Source organism: Anthonomus grandis, chromosome 18 (genome assembly GCF_022605725.1).
Source record: "Anthonomus grandis grandis chromosome 18, icAntGran1.3, whole genome shotgun sequence".
NCBI classification, from domain to species: Eukaryota; Metazoa; Arthropoda; class Insecta; order Coleoptera; family Curculionidae; genus Anthonomus; species Anthonomus grandis.
This window is the reverse complement of record NC_065563.1, coordinates 12,907,744-12,925,510: the sequence shown is the minus strand read 5'-3', so window position 1 is coordinate 12,925,510 and position 17,767 is coordinate 12,907,744. Positions and strand designations below refer to the sequence as shown.

Here is a 17,767-nt window from a genome sequence, read left to right as displayed (position 1 = left end):
TACAAGCGTCAAAATTTTTCACGTCGATTTTTACATGCGTCAAAATTTTTCACGACGATTTTTACAAGCGTCAAAATTTTTTACGCCGTTTTTTACAAGCGTCAAAATTTTTCACGCCGATTTTTACATGCGTCAAAATTTTTTACGTCGATTTTTACACGCGTCAAAATTTTTTACGTCGATTTTTAATTTTTTACGCCAATTTTTACATGCGTCAAAATTTTTTACGCCGATTTTTACAAGCGTCAAAATTTTTTACGTCAATTTCTACACGCGTCAAAATCCTTCACGTCGATTGTTACAAGCGTCAAAATTTTTCACGTCAATTTTTACATGCGTCAAAATTTTTTACGCCGATTTTTACAAGCGTCAAATATTTTTACGTCGATTTTTACAAGCGTCAAAATTTTTTACGTCAATTTTTCACGCGCCAAAATTTTTTACGTCGTTTTTTACAAGCGTCAAAATTTTTTACGTCGATTTTTACAAGCGTCAAAATTTTTTACGTCAATTTTTACACGCGTCAAAATCCTTCACGTCGATTTTTACAAGCGTCAAAAAATGTGACGCCGATTTTTACAAACGTCAAAATTTTTTACGTCGATTTTTACAAGCGTCAAAATTTTTTACGTCGATTTTTACAAGCATCAAAATTTTTTACGCCGATTTTTACAAGCGTCAAAATCCTTCACGTCGTTTTTTACATGCGTCAAAATTTTTTACGTCGATTTTTACAAGCGTCAAAATTTTTTACGTCGATTTTTACAAGCTTCAAAATTTTTTACGCCGATTTTTACACGCGTCAAAATCCTTCACGTCGATTTTTACATGCGTCAAAAATTTTTTTACGTCGATTTTTACACGCGTCAAAATTTTTTACGTCGATTTTTACACGCGTAAAAATTTTTTACGTCGTTTTTTACAAGCGTCAAAATTTTTTACGTCGATTTTTACAAGCGTCAAAATTTTTCACGTCGATTTTTACAAGCGTAAAAATTTTTTACGTCGATTTTTACAAGCGTAAAAATTTTTTACGTCGATTTTTACAAGCGTCAAAATTTTCTACGTCGATTTTTACAAGCGTAAAAATTTTTTACGTCGATTTTTACAAGCGTCAAAATTTTTTACGTCGATTTTTACAAGCGTCAAAATTTTTTACGTCGATTTTTACAAGCGTCAAAATTTTTTACGTCGATTTTTACAAGCGTCAAAATTTTTTACGTCGTTTTTTACAAGCGTCAAAATTTTTTACGTCGATTTTTACAAGCGTCAAAATTTTTTACGTCGATTTTTACAAGCGTCAAAATTTTTTACGTCGTTTTTTACAAGCGTCAAAATTTTTTACGTCGATTTTTACAAGCGTCAAAATTTTTTACGTCGATTTTTACAAGCGTCAAAATTTTTTACGTCGATTTTTACGAGCGTCAAAATTCTTCACGTTGATTATTACACGTGTCAAAATTTTTTACGTCGATTTTTACAAGCGTCAAAATTCTTCACGTCGATTTTTACAAGCGTCAAAATTTTTAACGTCGATTTTTACAAGCGTCAAAATTTTTTACGTCGATTTTTACAAGCGTCAAAATTTTTTACGTCGATTTTTACAAGCGTCAAAATTTTTTACGTCGATTTTTACAAGCGTCAAAATTTTTTACGTCGTTTTTTACAAGCGTCAAAATTTTTTACGTCGATTTTTACAAGCGTCAAAATTTTTTACGTCGTTTTTTACAAGCGTCAAAATCCTTCACGTCGATTTTTACAAGCGTCAAAATCCTTCACGTCGATTTTTACAAGCGTCAAAATTTTTTACGTCGATTTTTACAAGCGTCAAAATTTTTTACGTCGATTTTTACAAGCGTAAAAATTTTTTACGTCGTTTTTTACAAGCGTCAAAATTTTTTACGTCGATTTTTACAAGCGTCAAAATTTTTTACGTCGGTTTTTACACGCTTCAAAAAAATGTCACACAGATGACAGGACTTGTCCTTGACCTGACCTCTCTCGTGCGACATAATCTTATTATGATTTTAAAGTGACCATGACTTGTCTTTGAACTGACCTCTACTCTCTCATGCGATGTGTCCTTGACTTGACCTTACTTCTCTCTTAAGTATTTCTCGTGCGATTCTTCGTCTCTTTCTTTCGTGTGACGTGACCTCCACTCGTCTCTCTCTCTCTCTCTCTTCCTCGTTCTCGTGCATTTTTCTGTCTCTCTCGCCCAATGTGACCCTGCTCGAATATAAATTCTTTAATAATTCATCCATTTCAGACTAGGAACTATGTAACTTAACCGATGGTACAATACATACATTCTTTGTAACTAAAAACAAAAAATAAGTATTAATTGGATTTTACGCTCAAGACGGCAACATCGCAAACATGTCAACGCATTTGACAGCTCCCGTGACGTCATGACACGTGTGTTGACATTTTCATAAACAGATGTGTACTAATTTTAAAAATCGAATTAAACAATAATAAAAGCTTTTCTATATAATTACAGTGACAAACACTGCCTGTATTCCACCTTTCTGTTAACTTATTATTACAATTTATTCGAGTTAATTTCAAAGCATGGAGCAAGGACAATTCACAGGAATTTCCCCAATAATTTTAGCCCTAGCATTAGTGTTATTTACAATAAGTAAGTGGGGCACCATGTTTTAGCAAACATACTCTCTTAACAATTTATTTCAGTCCTGTTTTTCCTGAGGCGAGTCCTCAAAAGTGGCAAAAAGTGTGTTCTCTTGACGGGCCTCAATGAAACCGGCAAAACCCTGATTTACTCACAACTGTTGCATAACATGCACGTTTCCACCTATACATCAAGCCAAGAAAACATTGAGGAGTATAAAATTGATGGGGTTAGTATAAACTGTAAATTTTCCTTATGGGTTTTTCGACTATATGACTTGCTTTTAGAAAGGTGTTACAGTAATCGACCTCCCAGGTTATCACAGTATCAGGCAACAATTCTTCGAAAAATACAAAAACCAATCGAAAGCAATCGTGTATGTCATAGATTCTGTCACAGTAAGTCAGAATATTAGGGATGCCGCTAACGTGTTGTATAACATCCTAATTGATCCCGCTGTGATGAAAAATAGGCCTGACTTGTTAATTTTGTGTAATAAACAGGATCAGACTTTGGCCAAAGGATCTGGCGTGATTAAGTCCATGCTAGAGAAGGAACTGTAAGTATTTAATTTAATTAGTTTTGCCGCAGATTCGATTGGTGAGGTTTAATTTTGATCACAGATATGTCATGTGATTCTTTATCTGTGACTTAAACCAATAATCCTGTAAAGGTTTCATATGGTTATACCTTAAAAATTGTTTTCCGAGAAGTAAGCGATTTCTTTTCTTGTTTTTACTCCACTAGAAAGCATGATTTTAAGAAGTAGAATCACCAAGCCATTTGAGTTTAAAAGGATCTCGTACCACGATATTATTGACTACGAAAACTGGCGGCCACAGTATTACAAAAAAAAGCTGTAAGCCTATCGAAAAGAGAAATAACAATGTATTCAGTGAAAACATCTTGTCAGACTTGCATCGTCTTATTTATTTAATGTAACACGACGCTTCGGTTGGTCAGTTTACACTTGATAACGGTTGGAGATACTTACCAACCGAAACGTCGTGTTACATTAAATAAATAAGACAATGCAAGTTCGACAAGATGTTTTGACTGTACCATTGTCTACCACCTTCAAAAACACAGGTATATCTTGTTAAATGCGAAACGAAAATGTAAGTGAAGACTTGACTCAGTACAGCTATATGAATATGACACAACCTGAATGAAAAGAGACTGAAAGAGAAGAATTTTTACTGGTAAAGTGTGTGGGGTGGGTGGGGGGCTAAGGGTAGTTTTTTTGAAAAACAATTTTTTTTGTACAAGATAAAAACCGTTTTTTTAATAAAACTACCCCTAGCCCCCCACCCACCCCACAAACTTTACCAGTAAAAATTCTTCTGCAAAATCACTGTTTTTTTATAAAACCTTATAAATAGTGTTGATAAGTTAAAGGTTATATACGAAAAACAGTGATTTTGCAGAAGAATTTTTACTGATAAAGTTTGTGGGGTGGGTGGGGGGCTAGGGGTAGTTTTATTAAAAAAACGGTTTTTATCTTGTACAAAAAAAATTGTTTTTCAAAAAAACTACCCTTATACCCCCCACCCACCCCACACATTTACCAGTAAAAAATTCTTCTGCAAAATCACTGTTTTTCGTATATAACCTTTAACTTATCAACACTATTTATAAGGTTTTATAAAAAAACAGTGATTTTGCAGAAGAATTTTTTAGTGGTAAAGTTAACGGAACGAGAAAAAATAAAAATTCTGTGCATGGTTGGGTTTGGTGATAGAACACGTACTCAAAGAGAAGTTGCTCAATTATTTAATTAAATCCATCCTCCGATATGTCAAAAGGTGGTGAGTAGAATAGAGGCTAAATTTAGAAAATTCGATCAAGTACGAGATCTGCCGAAATCTGGTCGTCCTGCTCAAGATGAAAATGAACAACTTGACGTTTTGCTTTTTTGTATATAAGCCTATAGAATAGTAGTTTGCTGTCAGATTACACTTGATTACCAACCGAAACGTCGTGTTACATTAAATAAATAAGACAATGCAAGTCCGACAAGATGTTTTCACTGTACCATTGTCTACCACCTTCAAAAACACAATGTATTCAGTGTTGTCAACATATTGTGAATTTACGTTTGATGCTATAACTCCAGGTCATGTAACAGTTTCTGATTTCATTGGCGGTGCATTTTCTTCCAGTTTTTAAATTAGTTAAACTGAACGTAAGGCCAGAGCTTCCAAGCAGTACCTATTAATGACAAAAAAAATCCAGGACTTAAAGAAAGTTCTACAATTCGTTAGTGGTGAAGATTTAGCATTCTATTACCATATTATTTCATGGAACGTTACTAGAGTTAGTCTAGCTAAGGAAAGGTACACCATCTGTTTCAAAGCTGCGCCAAGTTTTGTCCCCTAATAACGCGCCATTAGCGACAGTAGTGCGCTTTTAAGACATAAACACTAAAAGGCACAGAACACGAATATAAGAATTAACGCAACGGCACTGTTTATATGCAAATCGAGCCGAACAACACGTACTGTACCTTTCCTTAGCTAGACAAGGTCTACTTCTGAAACTATTGAATAAAATTCATTGAGTTCACCTGTTATTGCCCTAACTCTTTTATTATCCCTTATATTTCTTCGAATGCAAAAAAATAAAATAATAAGTAAAAAGTTTCGAAAACAGCTATTGAGTGGAAGAAGGGTCCAAAATCATCAAATATTTTTGGCAAAAAGACCCGACCAATGCCGTTGTAAATGTTATTTTTCTATAAAACAACTTCGAGTTAATTAATAAACAAGTTACCCTGTGAACACTATCACGAAATTCTCCTTCCTAATTGATTTTTTTTTATTTCCTGGAAAATGTGTATTTTTGCACTTAGACCCTTTTGCCACTCACCGATTCAATTAGACTAATATACAAATTAAATGAGGACGATCCTGATCGAAAAAAACCAATTTTGCGAGCAAATGATGAACGTTTGCAATAATAACCCTCAGTTTCTGTTATACGAGTTTTCTTTTCGGATGAAGCAACTTTTTGTTTAAACGATGTAAATCGACAAAATTGTCGGTACTGGTCAGTGTGACAAATCCACACTGGGCAACTGAGCCTCATACACAACACCGTAAATCTATTAATGTTTGTGCTGGTATCGTGGAAAATAAAGTATTAGAACCATACTTTTTCGAAGAAAACTTAACAGGACAACGCTATTTGATATTTCTTCATGAAGATATCCCTGCTTTGGCTGCCCTATACCCAAACGAACAAGACCCTGCTGTCCCGACAGATAATTTGTGGTTTCAGCAAGACGGCGCACCGCCACATTTCTTTTGAGATGTCCGTAATATGACACATACATAAGATGGATAGGACGAAGAGGGCCAATAGAGTGGCCGGCCAGGTCACCGGACCTAAATCCCCGCGACTATTTATTATATTAAATGGGGATACCTGAAAAGTAAAGTTTATATTAAGAAGCCAAACAACGTAGAAGATTTGAAAATAGAATTAGATATGAAATTGGACGTATAGGTATCACCCGAAATAATTGATAATGTTTTACATGAGTTTGTAAACCGTCTTGCTTTCTGCCCAAGAAGTAAATGGGATCAGTTTGAACACTTGATACATTAATAAGAGTTTTCACAGTTTATAACATTTTATCTTAATTTGTAAACAGACGTACTTACTTGCTTTCTTGCGGGTTAAATGTAAATACTTCTGAAACAGATGAGTTTTGAGATAAGGTGTGTTATACGAAACTTGCTTGGAGTTTTGCCTATATTTATTTATTTATTTATTTCAATATACGGCAGAGCCAGTTTACAAAAACAAAATAGATAATACAAAATACTAAACAATATAGCAATATAAATACAATACTAGAATTACAAAATATATATATATATACCAAGATAAAACCTCTGAAAAAACAGTCATCAACAAGGCTAAAAACTTAGCACTATCCAAGGAACGTAGGTTAAAGTGTAAGATTATTTATTTTTGATTTGAATGACCGTAAGCCGCCGGAAAATGGATCCAAACTATTTTCATTAAAGAAACGCAAAGTCCTAGTCAATGGAGAAAAAAACCCATAGTTGGCCGAATGAAAGGGTAAACGAAACATAGAAGAGTTGATCCTTCTTTGACAGGTGTTAAAAGGAATTGCTTCCAAGATGGTAGGAGAATGATATAAACCATTTAAGATCTTATAAAACGTTAAAGCATCAGAATAATGCCGTCTGACTTCAAGATTAGGGATATTAAATTGGACACTGATAGCATTATAGTCGATGTAATAATTACGAAAAATATTAACTTCAGCTCTATAAGCAAGGGATCTTAAGAATCTTCTTTGTACAGCCTCAAGGTGTTCAATATGAGAATCATAATAAGGGGACCAAATTACAGACGCATACTCAAGCAAGGAACGTACCAAAGAGTAATAAAGTAATTTGAAACAATAAGGTGAAAGATGTACACTATTTCTAGTGATAAAACCAAGACTACGCATACTCCTGTTAATAATATCCAAAATGTGCGGCAAAAAAGTTAGCTTGGTATCAAAAAGAACACCTAAATCTTTAACTGTATCAACTGACTTGAGTTCGTTATTGTTGATTGTGTATTGATAATTAATAATTTTATTAGAACGACCAAACGAAATACATACACACTTCTTTACATTCAGTTCCAGACTATTGCTATTACACCACTCAGCAACACTATTTAAATCCAATTGAAGTAGCTCAGCATCAAGATATGACTCAATGGCTTTATACAGTTTAAAATCATCAGCAAAAGCAAGATGTTTTGAATGAACAATTACATCACTCAAATCTCTTATGAACAAGTTAAAAAAGACCGGTTCAATATGCGAACCTTGAGGCACGCCTGAAGATACTTCAATACCATTAGAAATATAATTACTTATCCTGACCAACTGTGTGCGACCAGTCAAAAAACTGTGACAAAACTCGACCAAAGTCCTACCAAGGCCCATAGCCCCAAACTTCCGAACCAGATGTTCATGACCAACCCTATCAAAGGCCTTTGAGAAGTCTGTGTACACACTATCGACCTGTACAGACCTCTCAAAAGCACCAATCAAATCATACTGGTAAGTCAACAGGTTAGTCACCGTAGATCTACCCTGACAAAAACCATGCTGATGATCACTAAGCAATCGCCTACAATGCCACGAAAATCGCACAGAAAACAACCTGTCAAACAGTTTAGGAACTACAGACTGAATACACACACCTCTATAGTTACAAATATCAGTTCTATCCCCATTTTTATGAATTGGCGTTAAAAAGCTTACCTTCCAATAATCAGGAAATTTGCCTGATGTCAAGCAAAGATTGAAAAGGTGATGCAGAGGCTTACTCAGAGTGCACACACAGTTTTTAAGAAAAACAGATGGGATACCATCAGGGCCAAAAGAATGTTTGTTTGGAAGGCGTAAGATTTCATCAAATATGTCCAATAAAGAAAAAGAGATGCGATTTAAATCCAGACTGTAATCAAATTTATAGTCAGGAGCCTTGCGGACAGGTTGCCTGTATGTAGTTTCAAAATACCTAGCAAATAAGTTTACAATATCTTGACCATTACCAGCAACCTCGGCTTCCATATGCATGCTATTGGGGTATGAATCAGACCTACGTAATCTATTGATGTGTTTCCAAAATGAAGAAGGATCATGAGAAATTTCAGTATTTAATCTTTCAATATATGACCTAAAACATTCATCACGAAGAGTTTTACATTTATTCCTCAAATTTGAAAAATTAACATAATCCATGGGATTCTTACTATTTTTGAATTTTGTGTGAGCAATCTTTTTTTGAATAACAAGATTCTGTAATTTTCTACTAAACCAAGTGGGAAAATTAGATGATTTAAAATGTTTAATTGGAACAAACATCTCAATAGCAAAATAGAGAGCATTGTAAAAAATATCAATACATTTATTAATATCCTTCTGATTAAAAGCAGTATCCCAATTCATGCAAGCAAGGTAATTATTAATGGTAACAAAATCACAGTTTACAAAATCATACTTAAGACTAAAATCACAATTAATAGGAATACTTATTTCATAAGCAGGATGGTGGTTTGATGCCGGTGATAAATTTTCAGTAGCCATATATGACTTTAACATTTGACAAACTTGAGAAAAACAGATCAAGAAAAGTACCAAACAAATTTGGTAAGCCATTCACCTGCTTAAGATTAAGATAGTTACAACAACTACATAGCACATTTGCAGATGTTATAGACTCAGCCGTCTCAACATGCAGTCCGTTCACAGTGTTCCTCCATACCGCATGTGGCAGATTAAAATCACCACAAAATAGAATATCACATCTAGTATGAACACTCACAAGATCCATGGATGTAGAGGCAAATTCCTCATAAATTGATAAAGGAGAAGCAGGAGGGATGTAGACAGCACCAAAAATGATATTCTTGTCACTGCATGATACAAGCACAAAGATGTGTTCCAGGGTTGAATCACTGGTCTGTAATAACCTGGCTTTAAAACAGCAATCAAAGTGCCACCACCCCTTTGCCTCCCTGTATTTGTGTAACTTCGATCCTGACGGAAAATATTGAAGTCAGTGAACCTTAACTCCGAGTCTAGAAAATCTTCATTAAGCCAAGACTCCACCAAAATCACAACATCATATATGCAACTGTTGACAGCATTCCGCAGATCAGCTATTTTAGTTCGCAAACCACCTGCATTATGAAAGTATACATTTAGTTTTTTGGAGTCTGCTTAATAACATTATTCCTCTTTTGTTGGACCTATTTCATATTTCATAAATGCAATAAAAAATATAGCATTCCGTGTAAAAAAAATGACCGATATCATATCTTTTTTTTGTTCCACCCTGTATACAAAAATTTATGTGAAATAATGCGCAACTTTTTCCGAGCGTTTTCTCAAAAAATCATGTCTCTAATTTTTATCGAATTTATCGGTCACGGTATATTTGGCTTGAGATGTTTTATTTTTATGAACGAATAAATAAATAACGTATAAAATAAAAAATGAAGATTTAGTAGTAAACCTTGCATTTGGGACACTCTGTATTTGCTTTTAAAAAAATCCTTGTTCCTTGCTCTTTTCTTAACTAATAAAGTGACTTTTCCAGTAACACCCTACGTAACACCCAAACGAACCAACTGACCCAACTGGAATCGAAAGAGAAGGCGGCCAAACTGGGAGACTCGTCCAACGATTTCAGCTTCAACGATCTCTACTGCAGGGTGGAATTTGCGGAATCTCACGCGTTCAACAAAAACGGCTCGGTCGACCTGGAGCCCTTGAAAAAATGGATTAGAAAAGCGGCCTGTTAAAAATACAAACAAACTGCCACTTACTGCTTTGAAATTGTTTATTCGGTTTTATACATAACATCAACGTATTCAATTACAAAAAAAAAAAGGCAAATAAATACATCTGGCGCGCTACAAAACAAGGATAAATAAACGAGCTGTTAGGCGCGACTTTCTCTGGTTTGTTGTCGGATCACAGTGTGTTTTAATAAAAATTATTATTTTTTAATTGGTTTGGTTTTAATCCTGTTATGTAATGCTCACTTTATAAAATTAATTAAAAATATATAAATACCATTTATTTGGCCTGAACAGCTTCCAGTTCCTGTTCTACGATTTTCCTATATTCGTCGAATCCGCCCTCTATACTCTTCACTGTGCCGTTGCTGCAGTGCCATAATTCGGTCGTCACCATGCGGATTAAACGTTCGTCGTGGGAAACCAGTATCACGCCACCCTGGAAAAATCCGTTGAAAGTCTTTATAGAGTAACATGACAATAATAGTTAGGAAAAGGGTGATTTTCAGATTATTTCAGGAGTTTTTGCAATGACTATCATAAGTACCTAAAAGTAGCTGTGAAGTTATTCAAGTGCCCTGTGTGTTTAAAATTATTATTTTTAATGATTAATATCGTCGATCAAATGTCGAAACCTCGTTTTTAAATCATCAATTTTCAACACGATACTGCTTAAAATCACAAAATTACTAAGAAATTCCAACTTTAAATACCCTGTTAGGCTCAATCATCATATTTTGGTGTGTAGTATCTCCAGTTCAGAGATGCCCACCCTGTAATAAATTCTCCATTTAATTCTCTCTTGCCTGCAGTATACTCTGAAGTGGTGACCATTAACATTTCGGCTGTTTTTTGAGCGGAATCAATGTTCGTAGACTGTTCCTCTTACCGTATATTTATTGATGGCCTTCCCTAACGCCTCGATAGTTTCGATGTCCAAATGATTGGTCGGTTCGTCGAGTACGAGGAAGTTCGGTCTGCCCATGCACATGCTCGCGAACGCCACTCGGGACTTTTGACCCCCGGACAAACTGGAGACGGTCTGCAGGGCCAAGTCGCCCGACACGCCGAAACTGCCCAATTGTCTTCTGTACTCTTCTATCGGTTTACCTAAGAAAAAAAAACAAAACTGTAGAGAAAATAATGGTTTTTAGCGGGCAAAAATCTATGAAATAAATAATGACATGCTTATGATTTAATCTAAATAAGCTTATAGTTAAAATTATATAGGTATTTGCAAGCAAATAGGGTAGAATATAAAGGTCTTATTTCGCCAGAAATTCCTTTTTTTTTTATTATGACGACCGGTTTCGCGATTACAATCTTAGCGCATCATCAGGTCGAGGACAAAAAGTAAAAGACAAAATTTACATACAAAATACTGAATAAAACCAAATTTGAAAGCGTACTTACGTTGTTAAAAACGAGATTTGTCGAAACAAAAGCACATATAGAACGGTACAGTTAAAATTAAACGAGTAACTTAGGTTTAGGTTGAAACCCTGACAAAAGATGATAAAGGAAACAGTATTGTTATCTTAAATAAAAATGATTATGACACCAAAGTGACTCAATTTATCCAAGAAAATAATTTTCGAAAACAGAGTGCAAGGTTACCATCATTTATCAAAAAAGTGAATGACACTTTAAAATTTAGTAGAAATTTAATAAAAACTCAATTAAAATATACAAATGCTCCTAAACTTTATGGCCTTATTAAAGTTCATAAATCAGATACATATAAATTAGCTAAATGACTTCTAATGATCTGTGTATCCAGAGCCATTTACCAACATACTTTTAACATTTTTATGTTCTCCAGTGGCGTGTGTGCGGGTGTTCCGCTGAATACTTTTATAAAGAAAAATAGTACGCTACTGGTTTTTCTTGTATTAAAAAATATTTTTAAATTCCCCGTTTTATTTGCAACATTTTTAATCCCTTGGACTTTGTCCGTTATATGCACGGTTTTCGCACAAAAAATTAAAAACCATGGACATGTTGCTCAGATTTGATTAGACTTTCTTTATTCTAGTAATTATTCGTTTTTTTTTTTTAGTTTATTGCAATTTTAATAATAAATAATAAAATTTTTATTAATTAATTTAGTACGAAAGCCAGTCCAATTTAATAAAATTGTAATTGAGGATTTAAAACTTTTGCTTCTGCAATCCTTAATTTAAAATACAAGTTTTTAAGTGACAAAAAATATTTAATTTTTTGCTCCTCCAACATCAATACAAGCATCTAATCGACGTCGCATTGATTGGCGGACACGTTCAAAAATTCCTGGTGCCTTCCTGCCGAATCATGTCACAAGATGTTATAATGCGATTACGCAATTCCTCCACATTATCAATTGGATTTCTATAAACCAGTGATTTAAGGTGGCCCCACAAAAAATCCAGCGGATTTAAGTGGGGACCAAGTTTTCAATAATGCCGACCCATACATCAAGTGAAAACTGGTGCTGATGACGGTTTTCTGCCACAGCATATGGGTTCTCATAATGCCATATGTGGTTATTGTGGAAGTTCATAATTGCGTCCCTGGAGAAATTAGCCTTATCGGTGAAAAGTATTTTTCTTATAAATCTTGCCTTATGCGTTCTTGCATCTAACGACACAAAGCCGTTCTTTTCGGAAAATCGCCTGGCAAAAGTGCCTGCACCCGCTGAATATGATAAGGGTATAAAAGGTTTCTTTTAAGAATATTCCAAACTATAAAGTTACCGTCTGAGCAATTTGCTTAGTGCTTGTGGTGGGTTCTTCCTCGAATTCATTGAGCACCTGTTCTACAATTTGAGGAGTAACTGTTCGGGGATGTCCGTTTTCAGCGGTGAGTATTTTAAAGCTGCCGGTTTCACTTAGACGTTGGTGTAAACGCGTAAACATGGAGTGATGAGGAATAACACGATTCGGGTAACGTTTAGCATAAATACGCAAGGCTTCTCGTGCATTTCCGTTAGCCAGTCCATAAATGAAGTGCATATCGCACATTTCATTATTTGTGTAATTGTTAGCCATTTTTTTAACAAATTAATCTTGTCAACAGGCGGACAGTGACAATGATTTAAAATATCACAAAATCTTACAAATATCAACCTTATCGTGGGCAGAGGAAGAGCGTGGTCAAAAGATTAAACTCTTAACCCATTAGATCCCACGGCACCTTTTAGTCAAAAAAATACACGTCATTGTGATAATATCTATACGCTTAACAAAACGATATATAAAACCTATATTCTAATTCTAAAGATAACTTAGATATAGATATGTACTCAAATGAGTACAATGGTAACTTGGCAGACAAAACAACTTTTTTATTTTACAAAAAAAAACTTATTTTAATGACAGTGATACATTATAAAACAGGTTCGTTCCAAACAAAGTGTTACTTGAGATTTTATGCAAGCCCATCTAGCTCTTTGATGACACACAGTGCACCTTAATTGCTTTTCCAGTTTGCGTGGGAAGTGACCACCTTCGTGTTGTCTAATCGTTTGAAGAACTTGAGCAGCAGGTCTCTGTTTCACAAACCGTGCAAGTAATGCAACACAATTTGTCTTTGGAATCCAAGCAAATCCATTTTCTCTGCTGAGGCTAATTGATGTAATCTCCATGAATTTACAACTGACATATTCACCATATGGGTAAACAGGCACCACCACCACCACTTTTTACCGCGAATATTGATTCGGTAATTGCTGACTGCTTGGTCGTGTAGATCGACGCCTCCCATATGCTGGTTGTAAGTTTGAAATAAAAATGGCTGAGAACAGTTGGCCAACGTTTGACTCTTGACAAAGGTTCAAATTTGTCATAATTTGTTGCGAAAGTTACAACGCTATTATCCTTCCACCTTACAAATAAATAATGAGAATCACCTAAATCATAAGAACCACGTTCCTTTTTCTGAAATAGTTTGCTGTTCGTCAGTGGACATTTTTTGGTCCTATTTTCCCTAATAGTGCCTGTGGCCCTCTGGCCTTTTTCTCTGAGTGTTTTTAGAAGGTCAAAACTAGTAAAGTAGTTGTCAAAGAACACAGTATGGTCCGAAGGGACTGCAATGTTTTCTAAGAGGTCTAATACTACCGTTGATCCTAAGGGTAATTTTGAAGCTAAAGCGGGATTTGACGATTTGGCACCGCAATACGTATCAAAGGAATAACTATATCATGTAGAGCTGGTCAACCTCCAGTCCTTATAACCATTTAGAGTAGGCTTGCCTTTTATAAATGGTTTTGAGGGATGGTGCCCAAAATATTTCACCATAGCTTAATCTATTAACAGCTCCTCATGAAAGGACCAAAGGACGCAATTTTGCTAGTTTGTCATTCCCGTCCAAATTATTATTATTGGCCAAATGAATATATCTCTTTATATCTTGAACACGATTTCTAGACATGGAATTTGCTATAAAGGGCACGCCAACGTCTTCATCAAGGCTCCAATAGAGACGCTCACGGGAAAGCTTGTGATATCCAGTAAATAACAAAATTGCAAGGAATAATTTTATGTCGGCTCTAGAAACGACAAAGGCATGATTATTTTTTTTGAGAGGAATATAAGTTTGTGTCTAAACGACATTTTTTTAATATTTTACATTTTTTGGTACTTTTAAATATTCATACATATTTATATAAAATTGTTTATATTAGCCGGTCAAGGTGTTTGCGATGGATTTTAAGCTCACGTTTGCTATAAGTTCGCAAGGTCGAAATTAGTAAATAGTTAAAATTATGATTACGATGCTCACCTTGATTTGTATAATTACCTCGAATTGTTATCTTAAGACTGATATAAATAGTTGTTAATTTTTGTGAATAAACCAGTATTGAATTCTACAATCAAGTGGTTCTCTACTCAACCTATTACGGCCAAGCCACCCTTGCCTGTAAACCTATAGTGAGGCTGCTATAGGGTAATAGGGAATAAAAAAAGGTTTAGGGATAGCCCTAGATCTTTTCATGTACAATATGGTCTACAATCTTGTCATCAAATATTTTTTCAAAGATTTCAATTGGAGTACAATCCTGTAAGTCGCTTTTGACTATTTCTAACCGATCAGCGGCCCCAGGCGTTGATGGTAAAGATATATCATTAATATTTTTAGTCCATCTGGGTTCACTGGATTTTTCTTTTTTTCGCAAAGATTGACCAGCATCTTCTAGTTTGATAGCTGCAGATTTTGGCGCAAAACAGATAACGGCATATCCATTTCTTCATCACTAGTATCTTCATTCTCATCCACATAGTGTACCTCAATTTGACCTAAAATATCCCTAGGAAACTGGCTTACTTTATTCTCTTCAATCAAATCATCATCAATATCCTCTATCAGGATCAGGTGGTATTTTAATGATATCAGCTGGAACGTTCTTATTTGTGGAACAGATATCTTCTAGGGCAGCTCCAAGCCTTTGATACCTTTTACCATAAAAAGTTGAGGTGGGAATTGGCACATAGGCATCGTCATCAAAATCCATTTTTTGTTATCAGTTCTAGCAATAAAAAAAATATTGCTAGGCGACAGAGCCAAAGACATATTTTCTATGTTTTTTTGTAAACAATTTATTAGACCATATTTTATCACATATAAATTTTTTTACTTTAAAAAAATTAGGACCCAAAACATTTTTCCTAAAATAAACACTGAGTGTGCTCAAATAAGTACAGTAAGGTTCGGGGGGCCATTTTGTGACAACAGAATTGTAATATTACTGGCTTACAAAAACAAATACGTTTTAAGATCCCCTAAGACCATTATAATCAACAATGAAACCTAGTGATTTATCAAATGGTAACAAATAACAATAACTTACATTGGGCAGTCACAGGATTTTAACACTAGTTAGACACTGACTATCGAAATCAACAACAACAAAATTCTGCATCGCGATAACCACATTTTTACACGTCTACATGAAATTATACTTGTTTACAGATCCCTATACTTCACGGAAATTTAAAAATTCAAAAATAGATGTCAGCACTAGGTCTTTTTGTTCACTGTACTCATATGAGTACAATGGGAACGAATGGGTTAAAAAAGAATATGATTATCGTTGATTTCCCAATAGAACATCTTTGGGATCAACTTAAAAGGGCCGTTCGTCGTCGTCCTGTACAACCACAAACCTTGCAAGACTTACGACTAGCGCTGATCGAAGAATATGAGGCTATTCTTCAAGAAAGAATAAGGAACCTTATTCATTCGATGCCGCGAAGACTGCAAGCTATTATTGCTGCGAGAGGAGGAAATACACGCTATTAATACTGTTTTTTTGTTAATTAACTTTATGATATACCTAGTGTTTGTTTCTCCTAATAAAAATACGCTTCAAATCAGCGTTTTAATAAAAAATTTACAGCTCGCAGCAGAAATGAGATATTGGAATGAATCAAAAATCGAAATGTTTAGAATACATCAAAGATTACAAGGAACAGTATGTAAACAGAATTATCCACCTTAATTTTCCTACAGGGTCTTTTGAAATTACGAGAAAAAACAACAGTTTGTTTTACTCCTGTATAATATAGCCTAATCGAAAAATGCTACTTTACAAAATGATTTTAAAAAATCACAACAAATGTATCTAAAAACTGATACTGGCAAAATCGTGAGAATCTGATAAAAAATAATCAATAATAATTGTAAGTTTGTGTGCTTTTGTTTTGACAAATCTCGTTTTTAACAACGTAAGTACGCTTTAAAATTTATTTTTATTCAGTATTTTGTCTTTTACTTTTAGTCCTCGACCTGATGATGCGATAAGATTGTAATCGCGAAACCGGTCGTTATAATAAAAAAATGAATTTCTGAAGAAATAAGACCTTTATTTTCTACCCTATTTGCTTGCAAATACCTATAAAATACATCCCAGAACATGGACACCATTCTTTAAACTATTATAGTTAAAAGCTCATTTTTTTTTATTTGTAATGACGTCTTAAATTTTTGCTCCATTGATAAATACAGAAATTTAACCTATATAGGGCCAAGGAGATTTTTCCTTCAAAGATCCAGAGGTTGGAAGTTGATGAAATTAACAGAATAATTCAAATCAAAGTAAAAATCGTGGGGTGCACGATATTTTATAATATGACAATAATTATTCTATTGGCAACTATCTATATGTGAGAGAAATTATAAAAATGAAGTAAAATGGACACGACCTTAGAATTCAATATGTCAAATATTTGTCAGAATGTACTAATTGTATACCAAATACCAAATTTCAACCCAATGGGCCCAATAACAGAAAAGTCACAGTAGTTACGTGACCTATTATACAATTATCTCATAAAATTTATTCATCACATCCTCTACAGGGTGTCCTTTTTAAACTAGTCAAATATGCTACAGTATATACAAGAGCCATAAAAAAGTAGTTTGAGATAGGACATCGACGAATGAATTTTTTAGGTTTTAAACGATAGGTTGTGAAGTAATTTGACCCGTCCAGGGACGGACTTGCAGCACATGCTCGTTACATTTTTTTTAAATAAAAAATGAAGTACGTCACTGTTTTTTTGAAACAAAATACAGCCCTTGCATTTTTGCAGTCCCACGTATCGTTTTGTTGTTTCAAAAAAATAAAATCTATACCAAAATTCTTTACTTTATTTATTTATTTAATATTTCCCGAAAATTGTAGGCAGCTTTTGATGGTAATCTCAATAAAATAAATAATAATAATAACAAAGTGTATATATGTTTTTGTTATGTTTAGTGTCGGTGCATCCCTATTATACTATTTTTAAGGCATGGGAGTCACTTTTCTTA

At 34.3% G+C, this 17,767-nt stretch overlaps 2 protein-coding genes across 2 annotated transcripts in view; one reads left to right on the top strand and one right to left on the bottom strand.

Moving 5' to 3' along the window:
• Window positions 1-2,407: 2,407 nt before the first annotated feature.
• On the top strand, window positions 2,408-10,190 carry LOC126746789 (signal recognition particle receptor subunit beta). Its single transcript, XM_050455185.1, has 4 exons — window positions 2,408-2,644; window positions 2,698-2,864; window positions 2,923-3,194; window positions 9,778-10,190. The coding sequence occupies exons 1-4, from the start codon at window positions 2,575-2,577 to the stop codon at window positions 9,980-9,982; spliced, it is 714 nt and encodes a 237-aa protein (XP_050311142.1). The 5' UTR covers window positions 2,408-2,574; the 3' UTR covers window positions 9,983-10,190.
• LOC126746768 (ATP-binding cassette sub-family F member 3) overlaps window positions 10,003-17,767 on the bottom strand; it is a 24,369-nt gene continuing 16,604 nt past the window's right edge. Inside the window, exons 11-12 of the mRNA XM_050455122.1 lie at window positions 10,869-11,089; window positions 10,003-10,418 (exon numbers count right to left, since the gene is read on the bottom strand). Of these exons, the coding sequence (XP_050311079.1) occupies window positions 10,260-10,418; window positions 10,869-11,089 (380 nt within the window). The 3' untranslated portion in view covers window positions 10,003-10,259. The remainder of the gene's footprint in view (window positions 10,419-10,868; window positions 11,090-17,767) is intronic.

Bases quoted from the DNA above. Each gene is read 5' to 3' on its own strand.
- LOC126746789 (XM_050455185.1), top strand. From the start codon at position 2,575: ATGGAGCAAGGACAATTCACAGGAATTTCCCCAATAATTTTAGCCCTA. The intron at 2,865-2,922 runs GTTAGTATAAAC...ACTTGCTTTTAG, and splicing joins AGGAGTATAAAATTGATGGG to AAAGGTGTTACAGTAATCGA. The intron at 3,195-9,777 runs GTAAGTATTTAA...TGACTTTTCCAG, and splicing joins TCCATGCTAGAGAAGGAACT to TAACACCCTACGTAACACCC.